The sequence below is a fragment of the Cupressus sempervirens genome, chromosome 11 (assembly GCF_028749045.1).
Source record: "Cupressus sempervirens isolate cs-2001-9-10 chromosome 11, ASM2874904v1, whole genome shotgun sequence".
NCBI lineage: Eukaryota > Viridiplantae > Streptophyta > Pinopsida > Cupressales > Cupressaceae > Cupressus > Cupressus sempervirens.
Genome location: NC_143128.1, coordinates 77333490 through 77358062, shown reverse-complemented (window position 1 = coordinate 77358062; position 24573 = coordinate 77333490). Strand labels below are relative to the sequence as shown.

At 34.6% G+C, this 24573-nt stretch overlaps 1 protein-coding gene across 5 annotated transcripts in view; it reads right to left on the bottom strand.

Annotated features, from left to right (window-relative positions):
- Window positions 1-24573, bottom strand: part of LOC149528319 (uncharacterized) — a 109998-nt gene that overhangs the window by 42301 nt on the left and 43124 nt on the right. For all 5 annotated transcript variants that reach the window (XR_016358457.1, XR_016358459.1, XR_016358458.1 and 2 more), the window contains exons 5-7: window positions 12511-12752; window positions 11966-12052; window positions 1589-1688 (exon numbers count right to left, since the gene is read on the bottom strand). Coding sequence is in view for 2 of the 5 variants with exons in the window: in XM_089808718.1 (XP_089664844.1) it covers window positions 1589-1688; window positions 11966-12052; window positions 12511-12752 (429 nt within the window). In the remaining 3 variants the exon portion in view is untranslated. The remainder of the gene's footprint in view (window positions 1-1588; window positions 1689-11965; window positions 12053-12510; window positions 12753-24573) is intronic.

Here is a 24573-nt window from a genome sequence, read left to right as displayed (position 1 = left end):
TTGAAGGTTTGTTTTTCTACCTGGGCAATGCCATATCAGTCACGAGTTCTGAGTGATGGAAGAGTAGCGGAACTTTTCAATGGCCAGGCATTTTTCAACCCTATTAAAACAAAATAGTATACTTTACCTCAACCTTCTTTATGCATACTTATCCCGTAATTGGAACAGAACAATTAGACATTTTTTTCAATCTCAACTTCACAATATTAACATTAGTCGTGTAAATTGGTTTCTGGTATCGTTTGTGATTCATTCGAATATTTTATTTAGAAGTCTAATATTGTACTTTGATTCAAGGTTTTTAATTGGAGATTACTATTTAGTATTTAGTAATTTACCAATATGCTCAGTGATGGATCAACATTATTTAATATTTATCATTTAATTGTAAACATATATATTTATCTATCTGTGTGTGTTTATGTTATTTTAATGTTCTATCGAATGATATCTATATTAGAATGTTTCAAGAGTAGTTTTTGTTGAAGATGGTAGCTGCGATAGAGATCTTTATCGCTGGAAATAAGAACGTTATTACCGTTATTGTTACATTCAGCTGAAAAAGACACTTAAGTTTTAATTTGTAATATTAAATGAAATGACATGTGTCATTCTCATGCATTGAGGCATGAATATTTGAAGAGTCATAGGAGTTATGAGAATCTCAAGAGACCTTCGGTTATAATGTGAAGAGTCTCTCCTATTGCTATATATATCGCATTCAGCGATAGGCATTGTACACTTGAATTTCATTATCAATAAAGATATGTTTTGTTGTGTGGCTGGGTTTTTCCCTTCATTCGAGAAGGGTTTTCCCAGGATATTTCTGGTGTTCTCTGTTTCAGTTTTTGTCTCTTTCTTATGTCTGGTTATTTTCATGGATTTCTGGGCTCTAGTTTCAACAGTTTTATCCATTTTGAATATGATACTTCTATTGTCCGGTGATTTTTTTAATAATTATTTACTTTTATATGTTGAAAAATGAAATTAAAATAATATAACTTCATATTAACTTTTAGGGCTATATGCATTTGTATATGTATATGTATATGTATAAGGGTGTACCCGTACCCAACCTCCATAGCTGCGTACTGTACCCACTTGCCAAATTCCAATTCCCATTTGGCAACTTAGATAACAAGTCAGTCTGGGAAGGACATAAATAATAAATGAAAAAAAAACAGAAAACATAAAAATGAGAGCCTGTCAAGATGCCAGTGATTCTCCGGGGCTGGGAACTCTCTACCAATGTATGAATATGACTTGAGTGATTCAGAATCGCATCTGATCCTAAGATTCTTTAACTTTTTTAACAATTTTAGAATAACATTGAGCATCTGATATATTTATTTAAACCAGAAACCATGGAAAAGGACATTCCAAATATCAAAATAAGATAGCAGTTTACAAACAACAGATAGCACAAAGAACAGTTTTTAGCTTTGATATAATTAAGCTCATACTATTTCAAAATACATCCCATACCGAATTGCTTAAACAGTACTTAAGCCACATAACAATATATTGGTAAGTCCCAATAAGATGTAAATCCAAAGGCAATATATTAAGAACATCGATAGGATCACACCTTCTCAATCGTGTTTACAAGCCGGCGGCACATGCCCTGACGTCTATATGGTTCACAAGTTGCAATAAGAGGCATCTCTGCAAAATGCCGTCCATGAATCCTGCAAAAGTTTCCATAAGTAAAACAAAATCATGTCAATGACAAAAAGTATGGGCAGCGATATGATTTCATATGGCAAGGTGTGGGGGGTGGAGGCAGTGGTAAATTTTCTATGGAATTATAAAATAGTTTTAAGTTTCAAACCAGAAATCCAAACACAAGCTCCATTAAGTTCTAATCCATTACTTTTTTTGAAAATGCACTGTGCTTAATAATTAGAGGATTTTTTACAATTTTGGAGATGGAGGATATTTGAGGGCTGGGCAATATGTATATACTACATATAGATATCCGCACACACATATATATCTATATAATTAGCTATCCCCTATATCCAAAAATGTCACCCTTCCCAGAAACTCGGAAAAACATAGCATATATATTCATCACGAGAAATCTTTTACTTTGAATAAATTCTAATGATTATTAATTTTGTATTTCCTATTGTTCCAAGGAACCTTTTGAAAGGAAAGAAATGGCAAATATTAGTCTTTTATTTTAATGAATTTTTCTGACAAAGATTTGCAAATGAGATTACTGATCTCAATTGTTAACATTTTTTAAGTTCTGCAAGTCAGCTTGTAATATCATGAGGGTTTGATCAACACAGTTCACTTGGTTAAATCTGTATGCATACTAAATGTTTTCAAAGCATTAACCAGTTCTTCATTTGCATGTTTGTTTTATCATAATATGCATAAATTTGAGCACAAAATTTAACAAGAATATACTCCATGTCTCCTAGTAACCATCCTAACACAAATTATATGTCCATAGTATTGATGATCACGGGATCTGGTCAAGTGCCGCAGCTGCATTACTCAAACAGAAAACTTCAGCTTATGACTTTATTACCACCGAACTCACATGCAGTGGATGTACTTTTAACATATATAACTTCATATATTCATTCAAAATGGATCTGCCATGGTTTGACAACCATCAATCTCATTTAGACACATTCCTGCTTTATGAAAAATGAAGATGAGACCCCCCTAACAGGAATAAGACAAAAATTGGGTTTACAGGAGTGCACATTTATGACCAGTTGAACCAAAAACAACCTGGATTTACCAGACAGCTCAAAATCTGTGTAGGCTGGCAGATAAGATCACAGTCAATCTGTCAGTAACAGATATACCCGTGTTTCTTGTATCCACACTCCAAAGCCACGGGTTGGAAAGGAGTAAAGGAATTTATGGCAAGAACCCATGTGGGCTTACTTCCCATGATAAGAAAGCCTTTTACAATTAAGAGGACAAGAAAAGTGGCCATTTATGGCAGGGAGTTAACCAACCATTAATCCAATGGATTGACAATGTGCAAGAAATTAGAATTGGATTAGGTAGTAAATTAGGATTAAGATTACAGACAAGTGCAGTGATGAAGCATTTGACAAGAAGAGAGAAAGCTGGGAGGATTTAATGAATTTATAATAAATTCATAATTTGAGGAATTTATTCCATTTATTATTTAATAGACAGAAAACCTAAAGCTAGGATAGGATAAGTATATATAAAATTAATTAATTATCTATGCGTCAACTTTAGAAAAAGTAGAAGAAATGACTATAAGATAATTAATTAAATAATAGTAGATTATTTACTTAATGAGGATGACAGGAGTAGAGGACAAATGGGGATAAATTGACCAAATGATAGTGGTCGATTTTAGGTGTTTGCGCTTTGCCCCTATTTGAAATAATGTTAGAATAACATTGTTTGAAGAAAAATAAAACATACTCAATGTGAAGGAAAGCTATGTGGAAGGTGCCCCAATGCGGAAAAGATGGAAGATAATAACCAGGATTAGCCCAGTTAGTTTAGATGAACTCAATAGAGGAAGAGCAGATTCACCCAATCAGTTTAAGTGAAAACGAGGGCAAATGCACACTTATTTGGCAAATTCAATAAAGAAAGGGTGGATAAACCAAAGTGAGGGCAAATGAGCATTGTTTGGGCAAATTCAACAAAAGAGAGGCATACAGCCAAGTACATCAACTAAAAGGCAAGTATGCCAAAAGAAGGGCAGATTTACCACTCTATGGGAAAACTTGTCCAAAAAAGGCAAATTGTGAAACAAAAGAGACCAATTTGCCAAAAATGGGCAAATATGCAAAGTGTATGAGGGCATTCCTCAAATGGGTGAATGTGATAGTATGAGGGCATTTGATGCAGGGGCATCCGGCAATTGGAAAATTTCGAAGCTTCTAGATTTAAATGATTATTACTTATTGTGTATGGCTTAAGTAAGCCATTTTTGTGTCTTAAATGATGTGATAAGGTTAGTGTTATTATTTTATTTTATGTGTTTCAAACTACTTCTAATTGGTCATTGAGAACCTTTAGAAGCATTCCTAGGTTAGTGAGTCAGTTATGGGGAGTTGAGATATAGTGGTTATAATAATTAGTTGTCCGGTTTTTGCAAACTTTTATATATGGCATATTTTGTAACTGGATGGGAGGTGGAGATGGAGTCTCGATGAATGAGACCAAATGATGTAAAGAGGAATTGAGAAATGAAGAAGAGGGATTAAATTCTATATTCATATGTTCTATTCTACATTTCTGCATTCGTGATTTTATATTTTCATTAATTCTTGAATGAAGAAGTTTAATGTTTCTTGAATCGGGTTTTGGAAGAATGTTTAATGTTCATGGAATCAAGTTGATTATTCAAAGAATCTGTTTGGATCGAAAGTCTTAGATTGATGGTTTGAAAAAGAGAATAATATGCAAGACAGAGTTATCTTTGATGCAGAATTTAAAAGAGAATAAATAGTTGCCGATGTGGTTGTTGCTTGAAATAAGATAGGAGATACCATATTTATAAGTTTGATTGGGCTTAATTCACCTTACTGCTGTGTGCTCTGCATCAGATTGGTATCAGAGCACAGTAAAAGATCTGGTTTAGGGTGAAGATCTGAGATTTTGAAGACCAGGAGTCCTTTGTTGATCTTTGGAGTTGAATCATCCTTCAGGAGTGTTCCAAAGTGGTGATTCCAAGTCGGATAGATCTTGGATTGAAGGTGGTTTCTAAGGTTGCTGTTTGAAGAAGGTTGATAGCAGGTCATCATGGCAGGGAATGAAGATGAAAAGTACATTCAGAGGTCATCCATATTCAGGACACAATGCAAATGCAAGGGTAAGATATGCAAAGTTGTTGTTTCTAGTGGTACTCTCACTAATCTTGTTTCAGATGAAATGATTTCTAAGTTGAATATTGAAAAGATAGTACATGGTACACCTTATAGAGTGTATGGAATGAATGATGATCAGTGGGTTGATGTCAAGGAACAAGCATATATTTCTTTCAATATTGGTTCATATGTTGATACTATCCTATGTGATGTTATGCCTTTGGGTGATTGTCATGTAATTTTGGTAGAGTGTGGCAAAGGGATGTTAGACCCTTGTATGATGGCAGCAAGAATACTTATGTTATTAACAAGAATGGAAAAGAGTTTGTTATGAGTTCATTGCAGGATGATAAGGTTACATGGGGAATGTCAAGGACATGGTTGATGGGAAGAAGAGAGTTCCTAAGGTGTAAGGAACATGAAGGCAAAGAGAAAATGTTGAAGAGGAGTGATGGTGCTTTGGAGCAAGTAGCCATCAAGGATGAAATCAAGGTTTGTGGTCCATCTAAGGGACAAGAGGAAAGGTTGCAGCAGATCCATTGCAAGGACATGAATGAATCGCATGGTAGAGAGGTTCAAATATGCAAAACAGAGGTAAAGAATGAATTGTTGATAAAGACAAAGAGGAAGAAGCAAAGTTTGATAAAGAAGAAATGATATTGGTAGGTACTATTCTATGTCCATTGAAGATTGGGCAAATTTTTTTCACAAGGACAGCCATGAAGGAGAATGGGAAGATAGACACCAAGAGGAAGGTGAAAGAACAAGGAAAATGGCTAAATGATGATGATAAGTTGCTGACAGGGGCAGAGGTGTGTAAACATGGTGAAACTGAAGATAAAGACAGCATAAGGATGATGGGTCATGTGAAGACCAGTTCAAGCATGTGTATAGGGGCAGCCCATACTAGTCTGAAGATATTACTATGTTTTCTGGTACTAAGTTTGTTCGTGTTGCAGGTATATCCTACTGTGGTGCAGATTTCTAGCATGGTGGAGTTGACAAGGTTGTCTCAAAGCCCAATAATGGCGGGGCTATGTTATGGCCTTTCCTTTCTAATGATTTGGTCTTTAGATTTTAAGCACAAGAAGAAGAGAAGAAGGTGTAGGCAGAAGGTACAGGGTCTACACTTCCAAAAGGTGTATGAAAACAGGTGCGGACAGCATGAATTAAGCATGGAGAAGCACATAATAGAAGAAATTACAGTTACAAAGCATCCAAGAAGACAAGATGCAAGGTTCAACTGGCAAGTTTGCTTTTCAGAGCATTCCAAGAGGACTTGGAACAGTTTCAAAGTCAGGGAGTATGATGCAAGGGCATCTGGGAATTGGAAAATTTCGAAGCTTCTAGATTATAAATGATTATTACTCATTCTGTATGGCTTAAGTAAGCCATTTTTGTGTCTTAAATGATGTGATAAGGTTAGTGTTATTATTTTATTTTATGTGTTTCAAACTACTTCTAATCGGTCATTGAGAACCGTTAGAAGCATTCCTAGGTTAGTGAGTCAGTTATGGGGAGTTGAGATATAGTGGTTATAATAATTAGTTGTCAGGTTTTTGCAAACTTTTATATATGGCATATTTTGTAACTGGATGGGAGGTGGAGATGGAGTCTCGATGAATGAGACCAAATGATGTAAAGAGGAATTGAGAAATGAAGAAGAGGGATTAAATTCTATATTCATATGTTCTATTCTTCATTTCTGCATTCGTGATTTTCTATTTTCATTAATTCTTGAATGAAGAAGTTTAATGTTTCTTGAATCGGGTTTTGGAAGAATGTTTAATGTTCATGGAATCGAGTTGATTATTCAAAGAATCTGTTTGGATCGAAAGTCTTAGATCGATGGTTTGAAAAAGAGAATAATATGCAAGACAGTTATCTTTGATGCAGATTTTAAAAAAGAATAAATAGTTGCCGATGTGGTTGTTGCTTGAAATAAGATAGGAGATACCATATTTATAAGTTTGATTGGGCTTAATTCACCTTACTGCTGTGTGCTCTGCATCACCATTCCAGACCCAACACTACAGCTCATGGTAGTCACCAATGCCTTTGGAGAAGGCTTAAGGTGTTTTGATCCAGGATGGGCAAGTGATTGCTTATGAGTCTAGGAAGTTGAAGAATTACAAATAGGATTACGCACCCTATGATTTGCAATTAGCAGCTACTATTCATGCTCTTCTAGTATTGAGACATTACTCAAATCAGAACAGCAAGGTCTGAAATATATTTTTGCACAGCCTAAGTTGAAGGAATGATAGAGGAGATGGCTGGAACTAATCTCAAATTATGACTTCAAAATCAATTATATTAAGGGTAGAGAAAACAAGGTGGCAAATGTCTTGAGCAGCAGGAGACGTATATCTACCATCGCAACAATTAGCACCAATTTCAGAACAAAAATCCTTCAAGAACTATAAGGGAATGAATATTGCAAACAAGTAAGAGAAGCTAAGTTGCAAGTTTAGACCCTGCCAACCAAGTCCAACTCTGGGTTTGTCGCAGGCTCAATTTGGGTTGGTTTCGTGGCGGGTCAACGCACACGAACCCGCTTGGACCCTCTCTGTGGTGCTGACCCTAACAAGATCCTAGGTTTAGGCAAGGACCCAAACGGAACCCGCACGGACCTCAAGTTCTGGCAAGGACCCCAGCGGACCTTGTGTAGACCCCCGGGACCCACAAGAACCCACAGCCCCAAGGTTAAAATGTAGCTTTAAAACATATTAATTTTTTTATTATTTTTTTCTTCTAACCCTTAAAGGAGCCTATTAGAATACATAAACACAACTTAATTCTCATTTGGCTCTCTCATTTTGGTGTGTCCATTTTGCAAGCTTGAAGAGAAGGTGCTCGAGATTGATTGCGGAGCCACAAATCCTTCCAAGAATCATATTTGAGTGTTTCGGATATGCATTTTATCCTTTCTTTTAGTTATCTAATGGCTTGTTTTATGTTTTTGAAAAGTTCAAGTTTTTGTAAAAGTTTTGAAATATCTCTTTCATTTTTGTTATAGATTGCAACAATGAGTGGTTAGAGCTCAATGGATGGGAAGGGGTCCCAAAAACATAAAAATTGAAAAAGGAGTCTCCTTTGTGGGCGGGGAGGCGGGGGGCGGGGGCGGTGCGTGGGGGGTGGTATATGATTATTTTTACAATGCCCAATATAAAAGCTCTTATTACCAAGTAAAACTTCACTATCTAGGCCCTCAGCATAAAAGGGTCAATATACGTGAGGCCTCATGGACAAAAAATAAGGGGTTGTCAACTTCTCAAATAGCAACAATGTTAAAAGAACAAGAAGCAGTTGATAAGTTCGTTTCAAGGGGGAAACAAGGAAAATCAAAACCCAAAGCACCACCACCAACCCTTCAAATAACCACTAGACATCATCCCTTCTTACCTATGGGCTTCTACGGATGAAGAAGATGTAGAAGCACCTGAAACCACCATTCGCAAGAGAGGCCCATTAGACAGGGCATTTCAAGATGAATTAAGAGACATTGTTGATTTAAATGTTGGGTGTTGCCTCTTTGTGGATGGTCTTACATTCAATCAAGTTAGATCAGCTTATTGGATAGAGATGTTGCAAGCAGTAAATGAAGCACTTACTGATTACCAAGGTCCTAGATGTGAAAAGGTCAAAACCACCTTATTACATAGTGAGAGAAAAAACATAGAGAATCTTCTCAAACCAATAAGAGACCTTGGATCCAACCAGCAATGACTATTGTGTCCGATGGATGGAATTATTTTCAAAAATCATCCATTAATAAAAATGTAATTCTTGTCTCCCCCAAGGGGTTTATGTTTTTGAAGGCGATTGAAGTAGAGGTAAAAAATGCTGAATTTATTTCTCGAATACTCATTGAACCCATAGAGTCCATGGGTGTTCATAATGTGCATGAATTGCAATCATATCTGTATTGAATTTCTATGGAAACCTTCACAAGGCTTGTCAAACGTCATCATTTTCCACATAAGATTCTTTGTTTTTTAATAGTCTACTCTGCCCCCTATGTCTACGTCTACTAAGATGTACAACATTTTCTCCATACTGGTATGATCTATTGTCAGGTTGTACCGGTTCTTCTCTTCTAGTGGCCATTGAAGCCTTTTGTTTATTGCTGGCAACTCTGTGTTGTATTGAGCTTATTGTTTTATTTCTATTCACTAACTTCTTAATATTCCTCATCTTTATGACATAAATGGGAAATACTTCATTTGGTTTCCAAATTATTTCATAAATGGAGGTGCTAATTTTTTTTTTAATTGAGCTCCATCAGAGGTTTTGGAATTTATCAACCCAACAACTTAGAGAATTGCTCTACTACTAGCTCTCACTCAGCCACACAATGTCTTTTATGTTTCTTATTTAAATAATTATAAAACAAAGTTTGAAAATATAAGTAACTTGAAGTCCTTGCAAGTATGGGATATGGCAGCAATAATGATAGAACCACTCAAGGTGCTCGAAGCATGCAAGCTATGCTTACAGTACTGCAAGGTGACTCAATGCAAGGTCCAATGAGGCCAATGTGAAGAGGACAATGCTAATTGGGAGGATTTGGACAAGATCCTCCACAAGTTTCGTCATTTGTTTTGATTATTGAACATGTGTTAGGAACTTTATGGTATCATGTTAGTACATTGATGAAAATATTCATCGGGGATGATGATTCACAAGTAGGGGGGATATGTTACATCCTTTCCTTGTGAACCCTTTTAGAATAATTGTAAAAATTGTTTCATGTAAAATGTGATGATAGATTGTTATTTGACTTTATATTATTTTGGTTTCTTGAATTACGATGATAATGATTTAATTCTGGTATGTGGAAAATTGGAAAAGAATTATGTTGTATTTCATTATGAATTATCAATATATAGTTAAATTCTACTAAAATATTAGTGTTACAATGATCATAGAATCTAATCCCTCTTTGTCAGTGGACGTGGGAGAAGGTCCATCCCATGAGCAAGGGAAGAGTATCATCAATGTCATATTAAAATCTCTCCAAGAAGTGGCAAATATCTCTACTTCTCACGATAATTTTCCCAAAAAGAGAAAACTTTAGGTATTCTGGCGAGAAATCGAGCCAAGAAGATCTCAAATTCTCACCGATAAGGTAGCCACTTCTCTAGGCTACCTTAACTAACTTCTCGCAACAACTTAACTACTTCGCTTGGGCGACATCAATAAAAATGCGACACCCAGCAACTTGCCCATTCATTTTTTTTTTTTTGAATTTTGAGTGTTTGGAGGAGAGGAGAAGGGTTTCGGCAGAGAGAGTTTTTGGCAGCCTCGTAGATAGATCACAAGTGGATTTGAAGCAAATTTTGGATTTCCTAGTACGTTTTCCAAATTCTTTTTCTTTTTAGTAAAAAGGGGAAGAGGAACATGTAGATTAGTTTCATATTTTACTTGACAATTTTATTTGCTTATCTTTTTACAAAGACAATTTTCTACGTCTACTTTGTTTTAGAGTTCAGAGTATCTGAATATGGCTGCCAACCATCGACATTCAACACAAGGATGCAAACTTGTTACATATTGCATTTATATATATCTAGATTAGCTTGTTTGATTTGCTTAATCATTTACTAACTCATTAGATGCATATCCTTATTGAATTTTGCCAAAAAATGCATTTCTAATTAAATTTACATCATCTTTAAAATTCCCGAGAAGTTGTCGATTTATCTCCAATATTGCCGAGAACTTTATTTTTTGCCTTGTCGATAAGTAGCAGAGAAAGAGATTTTGAACTATGATCAATGTAATGGATTTGAATACATGGTAAAGGTTGAGAATGCCATCCGAGCTAGAACCACTACTACTCATCAGTCATCAAGTCTAGGAGGGCATTTGCCTTAGATGTCTATTGTATTTGCCTTTCTCTTCTGGTGTAATTGAATTTTTTTGTATTTTTATTAATAATCAATATTTGCACCTCTCTTGTCAATTTAAAGGAACAACCTTGGTTATCACTTTTCTCATTTCCTTTTAGCTATACTTTTGATGACTATGTTCAAATATATATATATGAACATAAATGGAGTTTGTATAAACACGTATGTCAACGACCGTCATGTATTGAAAAGCTCAAGAAACAATCATACTCGGGTACTAGATGTCAAATTTTCCCATAGCCTAATACTAGGGTATCGAACTTCCCACAAGCCCAAACATAGTGTTGGCATTGAACGAACTTAAAGATTCCAATAAGAAGACATTGAACTTGCCAAGAGTCTAATACCATGGTACTAGACTACCCTTAAGTCCAAGCCTAACGAGAGTTAGGGGAACAGAGCAACATAGTAAAAGAACTAAGATTTTTGGTTGTTGGCCTTTTTGGATGTTGCATGTGGCTAGGATTTGAGGCTATTTTGGTAGAGGTAATTAGGTGAGGTTCCAATGGTTTATAAATTATGGGAATAGTACTTCCCAATTTCATTTTTTAATGCCAACCAATGCACTATACTGAACGATTTTTGAAGTCTTCCACCCATGTCACTATGCTATGTGCATTGGGATGCAAGTGTGCCATCATCCATTATCAAGATTTGTTGTGCACCAAGGTGTATTCTGTTTCGACAAATGTTGCAGTTGTCTAGAAAAAATATTGTTGGTCTTTGTTTTGTCTATTAATGTCCTAGCGTTAAAGCTAGGTCATTAAAAGTGTTCCTTTGGATTTTCTTCATAAAAACCAAGACAATTTATCCTATTAATAGTTCTCCTATCATTGCAGCAAAGGAAGAAGACAAATTATTCATACTTAAAATACATGAAAAATGTAAAGACAAACTGATGCAAACCACATTTGATACTTTTCAGCAAAAAACAAACGATAACTCTGAAAGATATAGGATGCAAACAAACCTATATTTCAGTGCTTATGTGGACAATTGAAAGGATGTGTCATGCACATGATTTTCAAACATGAAATATACTTATTAAGGCCTACTTGAAACAAATAGGAATCTGCAGTAATCCAACTTCCAACAAGAATTCAATTAATGCTGACAAAATAGATATTAAAATCCAAAGTTCAAACACATATGGAGAGAAGTCTATCGCAAAGAGGATGTAAGATGGATGTAGCAACAAATATTGTTGCAGACTGCTAAAGATACCTGATTGATGCAACAGAAATGAGATCATCTTCCCTCTCTAGCACCACAGTGTAAAAGCCTTGGTAGTTTAAGCGGTTGAAATTTGATCTGCACAAACATCATTTCACCAATTCTCATTATTATAAAAGACTAATGATAGTGATATTTAAAGAAAAAATTGTAGAAGCATCACCCTAGACAATTAGCAAATTCATTTACAGGAGTTTCCAGTCACTGCACCCGTGATTGTGATACTTTTTGTTATAGAATAATCCTTATGAAACATAACTAGACAAACTAGTAGAAGCCATTAATATACAACATGACTCACTATGTGGTAGTTTAAACTTTATCCTCGAGCAAAACTTAATAGTCAAATAATAAATAGAAATGTTTCCCTTCACCCTACAAACATCTAGAATTAATAACAAAATTATGCAACTTATTTCCTCTGCACAGGTATAGGATTTGATGAAATGAAATGCAATTTAAGTTTCAGGTTTTACAAATAGCTTACAACATAAAGTACTTGGGCTTACTGATCCACAATGTAAGGGAATACTTACCCCCAACTATAAACGACATGAGGAATCATATCTATGCCTGTCCTTGGATCCACCATTCGTTCAAAACATTCCTCCATGACGGCAAGGGCCACGGCCAGCTTTATATTGCACTCTGCCATCAGTGCAAGGCTTTGAGGAGAACATAACCTTTGATCCTTATTGGTAGATCTTAAGAGAGTCCATGTAAGCCCCCCTTCAATGGGATTTGGAATCCCAAGGAGCTGCTGCAAACCTGCAGAAACCTAAATAGGTGCAAAACCCATAAACAGTCAAAACAAAAGGTACTTGATGAGCAACAGGAGATAAAGCACCAAGATACAAAAAAAATTAATATACAACCTTTGTCTCTTGCTAATTTAGTGTCCAGAAATATACAGAAGAGCAAAATTTCAGAAGATTTAAATACCAAGACATGTAATAGAATCATTGAACTTATTCCAAATGAGAACAGTTTGAAATACCATTGTTGACATAAAGCATCAATGCAGTTAGTTCCAGGTAAAACTATAGCACAAGCTAAAATGCGCAATACACTGAAACAGCTATATATTGTGAAAATGGCTCCTAGAACTCGGGTTGTCTCCCAATATGCATAAATGCATACATATAGTTAATTGTTAGTACCATGTTTAAAAACCTAGTGAATGCTGACAGGACTTGCCAGTATGCCAGAAATTCTCTCAAATATGATCATGGAAATAACCAGACCACATATTTTGGGCAACAGAAAAAGCAGCAATTTTCTGCAAAAAAATTGGATAAAATTGCATGGTTTTCAAGACACGAGTGAATGAATCGGAAACCCTACAATGGCAACAGTTAGGGCATGTTGAAGGACATCATCTTATGCTGCACGGCAACAGCTAGGGTGCATTATTATTACAGTGTGGAGTATGGACATTGATCTGCAGTTGCAGTAGCACCTGTAAAGTTTCTGCAAATTCTGAACAACCAAACTTCTCAATGCCTTTTATCTACTTGCTGAAGATGATGTTCTATGTATATCAGATTTGTATGAAGTGTTAACAATAGTATAAATGCTATTCTGAAAAGTTCTATCTCTGCAATAATTTGGATAGGGCAGTATTGCCAAAGGAGTAGACCATATGAATTCCGTGTTTCCTTTATCCACAATAATAACCTACATAAATATGGCAACCAAGGGGCATGTCCCTAGAAGGGACATGTCCCTCCCTAGGTCGGCCTCTAATTGATTCCTTGAAATCGGCAGCTATTGGAGAGGACTTTAGTTAGTGAACAAACTAACTAAAATCATAAAGACTAACCTTTAACAATAATGCCTCTAGGAGACATCGATCGCCACTAGAATAATTACAATTATATATAGGCCTCCATTTCATGCAAGAACAAATCCATACGATCTGTAATCAGACCAGTATGATATTTCGAAGTTACGGAATTAACAATCCCTCAACTTGATAATCATACTGAGAGATAACATATCTACCAACATCAATTAAGATGAATAAGCATAGATTGATACTCTATATTTATCTGAATCTTTTAAGCATGTGGTATCATTGAACACATGATACTATGTCATATACTTATCACTTATACTAGTGATAACAATATTGCATGGAATGCAACATACAGGATAAAATCCGGAGAATGATTGAATTCTTCATTTATCCAAGTTGTGACTCATAGGTACTGGTAATCCTATATCACAACATGATCCTGAGTTAAGATCTACTAGAACATAGGATAAAATCCGGAGAATGATTAAATTCTTCATTTATCCAAGTTGTGACTCATGGACATAGAAATGTCTACATCACAATATGATCTTGAACTCATCTAGATCTGACAATAGTTCTCTACTGTTCAGCACATTATCTAAGAGATCGTCATCTCTCATAATGCCTTTTATACAAGTGTTCATTATCTCAGAAATCGTTACCTCTTAGATAATGAATACAAATGGTGAAGCCCATAACAGTCAATAGCCTGACAAAAATTATTTTATTATTAATTTAAAGAATACAAATGTATTATAGTTCAACCATACCAAGTCTTTTCCTAAAGTGATCCATCTTCACTCAAGAGAGAGAGGTTTCATAAGAATATCAGTTGTCTGATCCGCAATGCCAATGTATTCTAATTTTACAATATTCCTGTCTACCACATCTCTTACATGATGGTAAGAAATTATTTAGGCTTGGACCTATCATGAAAAACTAAATTCACAGAAAGTTTGATGGAACTCTGATTATCACAATGACTAATCGTAGGATACATGAGTTGACCAAATAATCCCACAAGTAACTTTCTAAGCCAAATTGCTTCCCGAGAGGCCATTATTGCGACAATGCACTCAACTTCTGTGGAACTCTGTGCCATTGATGCCTGCTTTCTGCATATCCAAGATATCATTGTTGAGCCTAAACTGAAACAGCATCCTAAAGTGCATTTCCTATCAATAACACTTCCATCCCAATCTAAGTCTATGTATCCATGTAAGTCCAAGTCAACTTTCTCATACTTGAGTCCAAGGTTAGGAGTGCCTTGTAAGTATCTCATAATGTGTTTGACTGCAACTAGGTGAATCTCCTTTGGCTCACACATAAATTGACTTAAGGCATTAACAACATAGCAAATATCAGGTCTTGTATTTACCAAGTATATAAGAGATCCAATCCTCTATCTGTAAAGAGTAGAATCTATGGAGAGTGATTCTACAGTTGCTTCCTTAAGTTTGTGTAGATTAGTCTCCAGTGGAGAAGACATAGGTCTGCAATTCCACATTCCAAATCTCTTGAAGATGTCTAATATATACTTCCCTTGATTAAGTATGATGCTGTCAAAATTCTGCCATACTTCCAGTCCTAGGAAGTAATGAAGGAGTCCTAAATCTTTCATTTCAAATTCTTTGATTAGATCTTTCTTGCATTGATCTATAAAATGATCATGTTACATCCCAATTTTTGACCTAGCTTAAAACATAGACGTTGAGGTTCACATGAAATCAGTTGACAGTTTAATTTGATATAATCTGGCGAAATGGTAAGATAGTTAGTCGTTATGATTTCAAGTGAAGATGACATGCTAGTTATTCATTAATCGTGAATTCGTGGAATTAAGACGAAAGGTTAACTAATATGATTATTTATAATTTATAATTTAATTACAAAGAAATTCCTTGCAGGGAGCTTGTCGAAGAGGTGGAAGCATTTTTAGAAAAGAATTAGGCAGGGCATCACCATCATTGGACAAACAGGTAGAGGACCAAGCGATTTGTAACAGGACTCATCTCTGGAACTGCATGAGTTGTTAATAATTAATTAAATTTAATTAATCAAGTTTAAATATAAACGTATTCTTGAAAGATTTTAAATTATCTTTCATCGTATTATTTTTAATAATAGTTTATATATGTGCATTTGAATATAAAAATGTTTTGGCATCTTTATATGTTAATAAATTAATAGAATGATGTTTTAAAAGTACTTATAAGATTTTAATTATTTTCGAATTATAATAATATTTGTGTTATTTTCGCTTTCCAGCTCTATTATTTCTAATTTAATATTCTTTAATGTTAGCTCTTAGTCATTGATTTAAACATTAAATAATATTAATAAAATAAAACCTTTCATCTTTCACCTTCGATTTAGTATATCTTCCTTTTCATTTTTCTTTTCCAACGGATGGAATGCAAATCGAAATTGAGATCTTGTAACGGCAAGAAGCTGTAAGGTCAAGTTTAATTTAATAAATATGCTGGCCTTTTCGTCTATCAGGGGAGGAATATTCGTCTTCCTTCCATTCTGAAAAACGTCTACCACCCTGCTTAGCCACAATACCCATAACACCATTATACTCTCATCTTTGTATTGCTAGTTGTCGTCTATACCTACGAAAATCTAAAGGAAGCAACCAAGCATAGATATAGTTAAGCCGACTGTGTAGCCATAAGTCAAGTAAGGACGTGTTTGAAGTTTATTTTCCATATTTCATTTACAGATTCTTGTACTTTATGAGTCGGGGTTTTGATTCAAACCTTATGTAATACTTCAAATTGTAACAATCATGTTGTTTACTTTATATTTTGAATTCCTGTTAATGCCTTATAGTCTACATCCATGAATTGCTTATTGAACAGTTGGGTGAATGATAGAGAATGCCAACTGTAAGAAAATTAAAGTTTGATTGCTCTTTTCTTTCTCAAAGTAATACTGTACGCCATTACTTGTAATTTTCTTTTGATAATCCATCATCAAATCATATTAAACTCTGCATGTGGAATTGTAAATCATACTTGGATGGTCTTTCCTTCACAAGCAAAGTTAATATTCAAATTAATGATTGATACAGAGAAATATAGGTATCTTTAGTATAATCTATTAGTGATGTGGCAAAGAATATTTTGTGAGCATTCAAAATGGTTAGTGAGTGCAATGAGTTGTTCTTTTCTAGTTTGCAAGTTGGATATAATATGAGTTCATCTGCTGTATCTATGTGTATTGAGAATTTGTTTTCAAGGATATAGATATTGAAAATCGGTTGAAGATATAAGCATAGGAGACAAGTAAGAATGTTGCCGAATTTAGAATGGCCAGTCGTGTTTTCTTTCTAATGCAACTGTTGAATCAAGAATGTTCAATGTGTCTCTTTTTCATTAATATAATTGCAGACTGAATCGGGGTGGTCAGTAAAAGAATTCTAGTTCTTGGAAACTGCCTTAAACCATAAATGTTTCTTTATTCATAAGAAAGTATTAAACATGTATAAAAGATATGGATATGCATTGAAAAACTGTGATTAACTAATTCAGTTCAGAATATATTACAAACATTCATACCTTGCAAGAGTGAAATTATTAATATTAAACAAGCACCTGGAAATCACGGGCTTGGAGGCCTGATGAGGTTGAGGGGGTGTGAGGAAAGATTCATCAACAATAAGAACCAATAATATCAATTATGACATTTTAATATATATCGTTTAATATTAATTAATAATAGCTCATGCATATTCTTGTTATGATGATCTCCTGCTGCCAAGTCGTATGGCGTGTTATATATCATGATGCCCAGTGAATGGTAAGATGTTCCCTATCAATTTTAGGTAGGGAGGGTCTTTCTCATTAGAGATCGTGTGGGGATATATATTGTGGTCCGAGGTTGGGTGGTAAAGCCCCTGGCAATGTTTCACCTCTCTCAAGATGTCAGATATGCGTCAAACAGAGATAAGCCATGAAATCAATTGTTTATCGGAAACAGGTATTATCATTTTTTTTGTTTGTGAGAAAGTAAGATTAAATTGAAGTATTTCATTGTTATCATCATTTTACTTCATATAAATGAATATTGACTATAAGTAATTATCTAATCTTGAGAAATTGTCACAGATAAGCAATCGGAAGGAAAAGAAATCCGAAGCCCTAATTGATTGTGAGACAGCTGGAACCTTATTTGATATGGTGGTATTGGAAGCCCTAACTGAATCCGTGGTATCGAAAACCCTAGTTGAATCCGTGGTTGCGGAAGCCCTAAATTAATCCGTCGTCACGAAAACCCTAGATAAAATCCGTTGTCGCGAAAGCCCTAAATTAAATCCGTGGTCGCGGAAGCCCTAAGTGGTAAAGCAGAACCAAAAGCCCTAAATAAACCGATGGTAATTGATGCCCTAATTGATAAGATGATATGTGATACCCTAATTTAAGTTATATTGGTATTTAGTGGTATTCATCAAATGATTTTTGAGATAGCAATCGATTTGAGAAATTGTTATAGTGTATTTGTGGACTAACCTGGGTGGTTGCAGAAGCATACTTAGATGATTTTCAATCTCAGTTTTTCCGAGGTATGTGATTTCAATTGCTGAAGTAATTTCATTAAAAGGTATTTCAAGTATTTAATTAAGAAATTTTTGTTTAACAAACTTTAACGGTAAATCCTCTTAACATGAACATGAATGATGTAACTGCCTTCTTATGAAATCGAAGTTATAACCGTATTCTATGCATATGTTAGATGTTAATTTAGACCTGGAAAATCTGGATGTTACAGATCATCACCTATTATTAGTAAATCATCAACATATAGAATCAATATTATCATATCATTTGTATCCTTTTTATAATAGAGATTTGGATCAGCTTCATTCTTGGAGAATCCTAAACTGGTGAGATACTTATCAATTCTTTCATAACAGGCCCTTAGAGTCTGTTTAAGCCCATAGAGAGTTTTCTTGAGCCTGCAAACAAAAACTTTAGGGTTATGAGTTTCAAATCCTTTGGGTTGTTGCAAATATACCTCTTCTGTAATCTTTCCATTCAGAAATGTTGTTTTTAAACCCATCTTATGTACTTTCCATCCCTTCGATGCTACAATAGCTAGGATTACTCTTACAGAGGTGTATCTAGCAACTGGAGCAAAGGTTTCTTCATAATCAATCCCCTCCTTCTGAGAGAAACCTCTGGCTATGAATCTGGCTTTATATTTTTCAATGCTAACGTTAGCAGCATGCTTACTTTTAAATATCCACTTAGAAGAAACAACTGATTTTCCTTCAGGCCTTGGAACAATTTCTCAAACATCCTTCTTAATAATGGATTGGTATTCTTCCATCATAGCATCCTTCCAAGCTGTATGTCTGATAGCATCTAAAACATTGGTAGGTTATGATTTAGATAAATCACTCATGTTTGTTGCATAACTACAAAATCTTTTGGGTCTTTTGCTTTCTTTGAAGGTTCCAGATGGTGCAGTGAAGTCTTGTGCTTCCTCTACAATCTTAATGGCCCAAAGTGGTCTTTTCTTAGAATTTTGAGTTTCCTCAAGATTAAGATTTTAATTTCATCTTCAATTTCTTCAATGTTCTCCCTCTGAAACTCTGATTCATGATTTTCTTCAGAACTAGGTAAATGTATGGGATCTTCAGAACTTAGGGATCTTTTGAATGCTAAATCTTCTTCAAATATTACATCCCTACTAAGTTCAATGTTTTTCTGACCAGGTATGAAAATTCTATATGCTTTAGATATTTCACTATACCCGACAAAAATGCCATTCCTTTCGGAAGGTTCTAACTTAGTTCTCTTTTCTTTTGGAACATGTATATAACTGGGCACCCAAATATCCTAAGATGGCTTATATTAGGTTTAACCTTAGAAAAGACTTCTTTAGGAGTTTTATCTTTAAGGTGAGAGTGAGGACTTCTGTTTTGAATATAGACAGCAGTAGAAGAGGCTTTTGCACAAAGATAATATTCTAAATTTTGATCAAATATCATAACTCTTGTTACTTCTATAATTGTTTTGTCTTTCCTTTCTGCTACCCCATTTTGTTGAGCATTATAAGGAACAGTATACTCCCTCTTAATTCTTGCTTCTTTACAAAAATCTTTAAACAAGTCTAAAGTATATTCCCCTCCATTATCAGTCCTAAGAGTTTTAATTTTGTGTCGTGATAAGTTTTCAGTTAAGGTTTTGAATTCATAATATCTCTAAAGGATTTCTTCTAATTCTTTACATTTTAAGAAGTAAATCCAAGTTTTCCTAGAGAATTCATCTATAAACAGTATATAGTACCAAAATCTTCCAAGAGAAGGAACAGACATAAGTCCACTAATTCCAAAACATTCTTAGTTTTTCTAGTGCTATCATGAAATGGACTTTTGGTGGTCTTACCCAGAGTGCATCCTTTGCATATGCTTGAATGATATTTATTCAACTTAGGCAAACCAGTAACCATCTTCTCCATAGTCGATAAGGTTTCAAAATTTAAATGTCCTAACCTTCTGTTTCATATTTCATTTATATCAGCAACTTCATGAATTAAGGCTTGAATAGGTTGACTAGATTTTGTATTTAATTCATACAAGAATCTCTTTCTTTGACCAATCAACTTTGATTTCTTAAATGAAGAATTCTTAGACCAAGTCATTACTTTACTGTCCATGAATGCAACATTATGTCCATCATCTTCAAATGTTGTAACAAAAATTAAATTCCTCTTTATTCCTGGTACATAGAGTACTCTTTTGAGATGTATTCCTTTGACTGAATGAGAGGAATTATCACCAATGGTAACTTCGCCATCAACTTCTTCTGATATTGAATCTAGTACTTCTTTGTATCTTGTAATGTGTCGAGATGATCCACTATCAATTACCCATGCGTTGCTAGATACTTCACTTGATAGTGCAAACTACAATACACGATTCTCAGGATCATAGTTTTCATCTTTCCTGGTAATGTTTATACAGTTTACTTGTTGCTTTGAATTCTTAAGGCAATTAGATCTATAGTGTCCAAATTTCTCACATTTGAAGCATTTTATTTTGAATAAATCTTTCTTAGGTTTGTCACTTCTTTGATTACCCTTTTTTCTTCTTGAAGTGTTTCTTCTTACCTTTATAGGAATTTGTATTGAGAACATGGAGTTCTTCATCTTCAGTTTTCAATTCTTCTCCTTTCTTAAGTTTCCCAGATTCTTCTTGCAGACAATCTCCTTTTAAGTCTATTAAAGTCTGGAAGATTGTCTCTAGCACTTACTCCTTGTGAGAATGTTTCCCATGAATCTGGTAACCCATCTATAGCCATAAGTGTTAGTTCCTTGTCTTCAATTATGGTTCCTATACTTGCAAGTTCATCTCTTAGACTAGCCATCCTTAGGAAGTATGAGTTCATAGATTCTCCCTTCTTTATCTGTATATGATTTAGTTGCCTTTTTAGTGCAAGGGTTCTAATCGCATTGTTAACCTCATGCATTTAATAATGCATCCATCATATGAAATGTTATCTGATGTTTCATGAGCATAGGTACTATATCATGTTTGACTCCATCTCATATGATTTGCATGGCTTTCCTATTTCCTGTATTCCAGACAATTTCATAAGGATCAACATTAGGTTGCTTGGATTCTTTATCAACAAATTGTTTCACATCATTGTCATCAAGAATCATCTTAATTCTGAACTTCCAAGCAACAAAGTGTTCCTTTCCATCAAACCTATCTTCATGTCTGATTGTGCTAGCCATTGAATGTAGTAGAAGGATGTTGCTAGATATTTAAATCGCATTGTCAATTTGCAGAGCCTAGGTTCGACTACTTCTGCTACGATACCATGTAAAGTTTCTGCAAATTCCGAACAAACCAAACTTCTCAATGCCTTTTATCTACTTGCTGAAGATGATCTTCTATGTATCAGACTTGTATGAAGTATTAAATGCTATTCTGAAAAGCTTTATCTCTGCAATAATTCAGATAGCGCAGTACTGCTAAAGGAGCAGACCATATGAATTTTGTGTGTCATTTATCCACAATAATAACCTACATAAATATGGCAACCAATTGATTCCTTGAAATCAGCGGCTATTGGAGAGGACTTTAGTTAGTGAACAAACTAACTAAAATGATAAAGATTAACCTTTAACAATAATGCCTCTAGGAGATGCCAATCACCATTAGGATAATTACAATTATATATAGGCCTCCATTTCATACAAGAACAAATCCATACAATCTGTAATCAGATCAGTATGATATATCAGAGTTACGGAATTAACAGCACCACCTCTTAATGCGGTCACTTAAGAAAAGTCAAAGAAAATACCATTGGACTCAAATAGAGCTCAAATTTCATTATAATATAAACCCTTTCTAAAGGATCTGCCTATGTTTCACTTTCAAATTTCACTTTGAATTAACTCTATATTTCAAAACATATCCAACCCCATATATCCTACACCATTTTGAAAATAAGTTAAAATTTGCAATAGTTTAATGCTAAATATTATGTGCATTATTTTTAGTTTTTATATGATTGTAATAAATAAGAAATGCATAGTTAATTACAAGTAATGCAGAGTAGTTAGGAATTAGGATACTATAAATTAAGCCAGTAAATTGATCCATAAATGAAGTGATATGCAAGTTTTTAAATCAAATTTTGTTAATTTAAATATTTCTGAAGGTTCAATTAATTTGGATAGTTATTGTTGCATTTTTCTGCAAGTTTTTTGGTGTCCCAATTTTTTTTTTTAAATTAGATGAGCCAAGTAATTGTCAAGTCCAAGTCATTGAACTATAGTTCGTACCATGACACATCTTAGAAATGAGACTCATGGTAAGTTAGAGCAGCAACTCTGCTACATAATAATGCAGAGCACACCACTGAAAATGTAATGAACAATTAAGTCTTGAACAATTCTTTAGTATTTGAGCTAGATTTAAAGAAGATTTGGGAACATAAAGTAAAAAATCAGCAATAGTGGACTCCACTTCTCTTCCTTTTAAAGTGAAATGGAAATCTTTAGTTTTTTAACCTCTTCCACAAGAGATGAAGACTTCTTTGAACAGGGAACTGAGTAAATATTTTATCTTTTTCATAAGTAACGATGATAAAATGTTTGTATAAAATGTCCCTCTAGAAGCATGATACTAAGGTTTCTATAATTACCTTATCAGTACGGAGAATCTGGAAAATTGGCCATTTAAATTATGTTTGGGGACTGTCTATCTTCCCAAAGCTGGTGTGTTTGTGTATCTTGCTTTCAAGAACAGAATTTAACTGGCATGAGATTAGACAGACTCGGTATCTCTCCCATGTTTCCTTGTATTCTATGTGGCCAAGCTTATGAAAGCTCAGATCATCTGCTCCTCAATTCCACATTTGCTCAGAATTTCTGGAAGTGACTTTAATCTATGCTAGACTGGTCTTCTCCACTTCAACATACTCTTCTTAACCAGTTCCAAAGCTGTCCCCTGTTGTCTAGGTCCTCAACCTTTGCTTGTATTCGAGAGTTGTGCCCACTAATCCTTATGTGAAATATTTGGTTAGAAAGAAACAGTAGGGCTTTTCAGAAACAATCCTCAGGTGTCAGAGTTGTAATTTGAAAGACTCTGAGCTATTTCTGAAGTTACCATAATTCAATTAATCAGAAATTCTATCAGGAACATTAGTTTCACTTTGTGAGACAGCTTGATTCTTAGGAACTAGAATCCTCTTGGGCACCCCGTAATGCAGGCGTCTATCAATGCTAAAAAAAAATTACATCTACGTATAAGGATGCAGAGTAGCTCTATCTCATAAAGAGTAGTTGAAAAATGACAGCGCTTCAAGGGAGAACCCTGGGAAATCAAGTATCAAAAATATTCTTTGGGATCACAATGAGCAAATTGTCAATGTGGCATGTAGATATATTCCAGAAGGCTCTAAATGTGGCAGAATTAAGTGCCTTGAGTTTAGGTTTATCTCTAGCTGTGCAAGGCAATAGACTCTATATCAGAAAAGGTTAATAGCGAAGTTACCATTGGTGATAATTCAGCACATTCCATCGAAGGATTTGGAAACTACACCTTGAAACTAAAATGAGGAAATTATTTTCTTCTCAAAGGTGTACTCTACGTACCAGGAATAAAAAGAAATCTAATCTCAATTGCAGCACTTGAAAATGATGGGCATAATGTTGCATTCGTGGACGGTAAAGTAATAACATGGACAAAGAACTCCTCAATCAAAAAAGCAAAGTTGATTGGTCAGAGAAAAGGATATTTGTATGAATTGAATTCAGAATCTAGTCGACCTATTCAAGCCTTAATTCATGAAACTGTAGACACAAATGAAATATGGCACAGAAGATTAGGGCATCTAAATTTCAAAACCTTATCAACTATGGAGAAAATGGTTACTTGGTTACCTAAACTAAATAAAGACCACTCAAGCATATGCAAAGAGTGCACTCTAGGTAAGAATGCCAAAAGTTCATTTCATGATAGCACTAGAAAAACAAATAATGTTTTGGAATTAATTCATTCAGATTTACGTGGACCTATGTCTGTTCCTTCTCTTGGAGGATTATGGTACTATATTTTGTTCATAGAGGACTTCTCTAGGAAAACATGGATTTACTTCTTAAAATGCAAAGAATCAGAAGAAATCCTAAAGAGATTTAAAGAATTAAAAACATTAACTGAGAAATTATTAGGACATAAAATTAAAATGCTTAGAACTGATGATGGAGGGGAATACACCTCGGATTTGTTTAAAAGGTTTTGTAAAGAAACAGGAATTAAGAGGCAGTACACCGT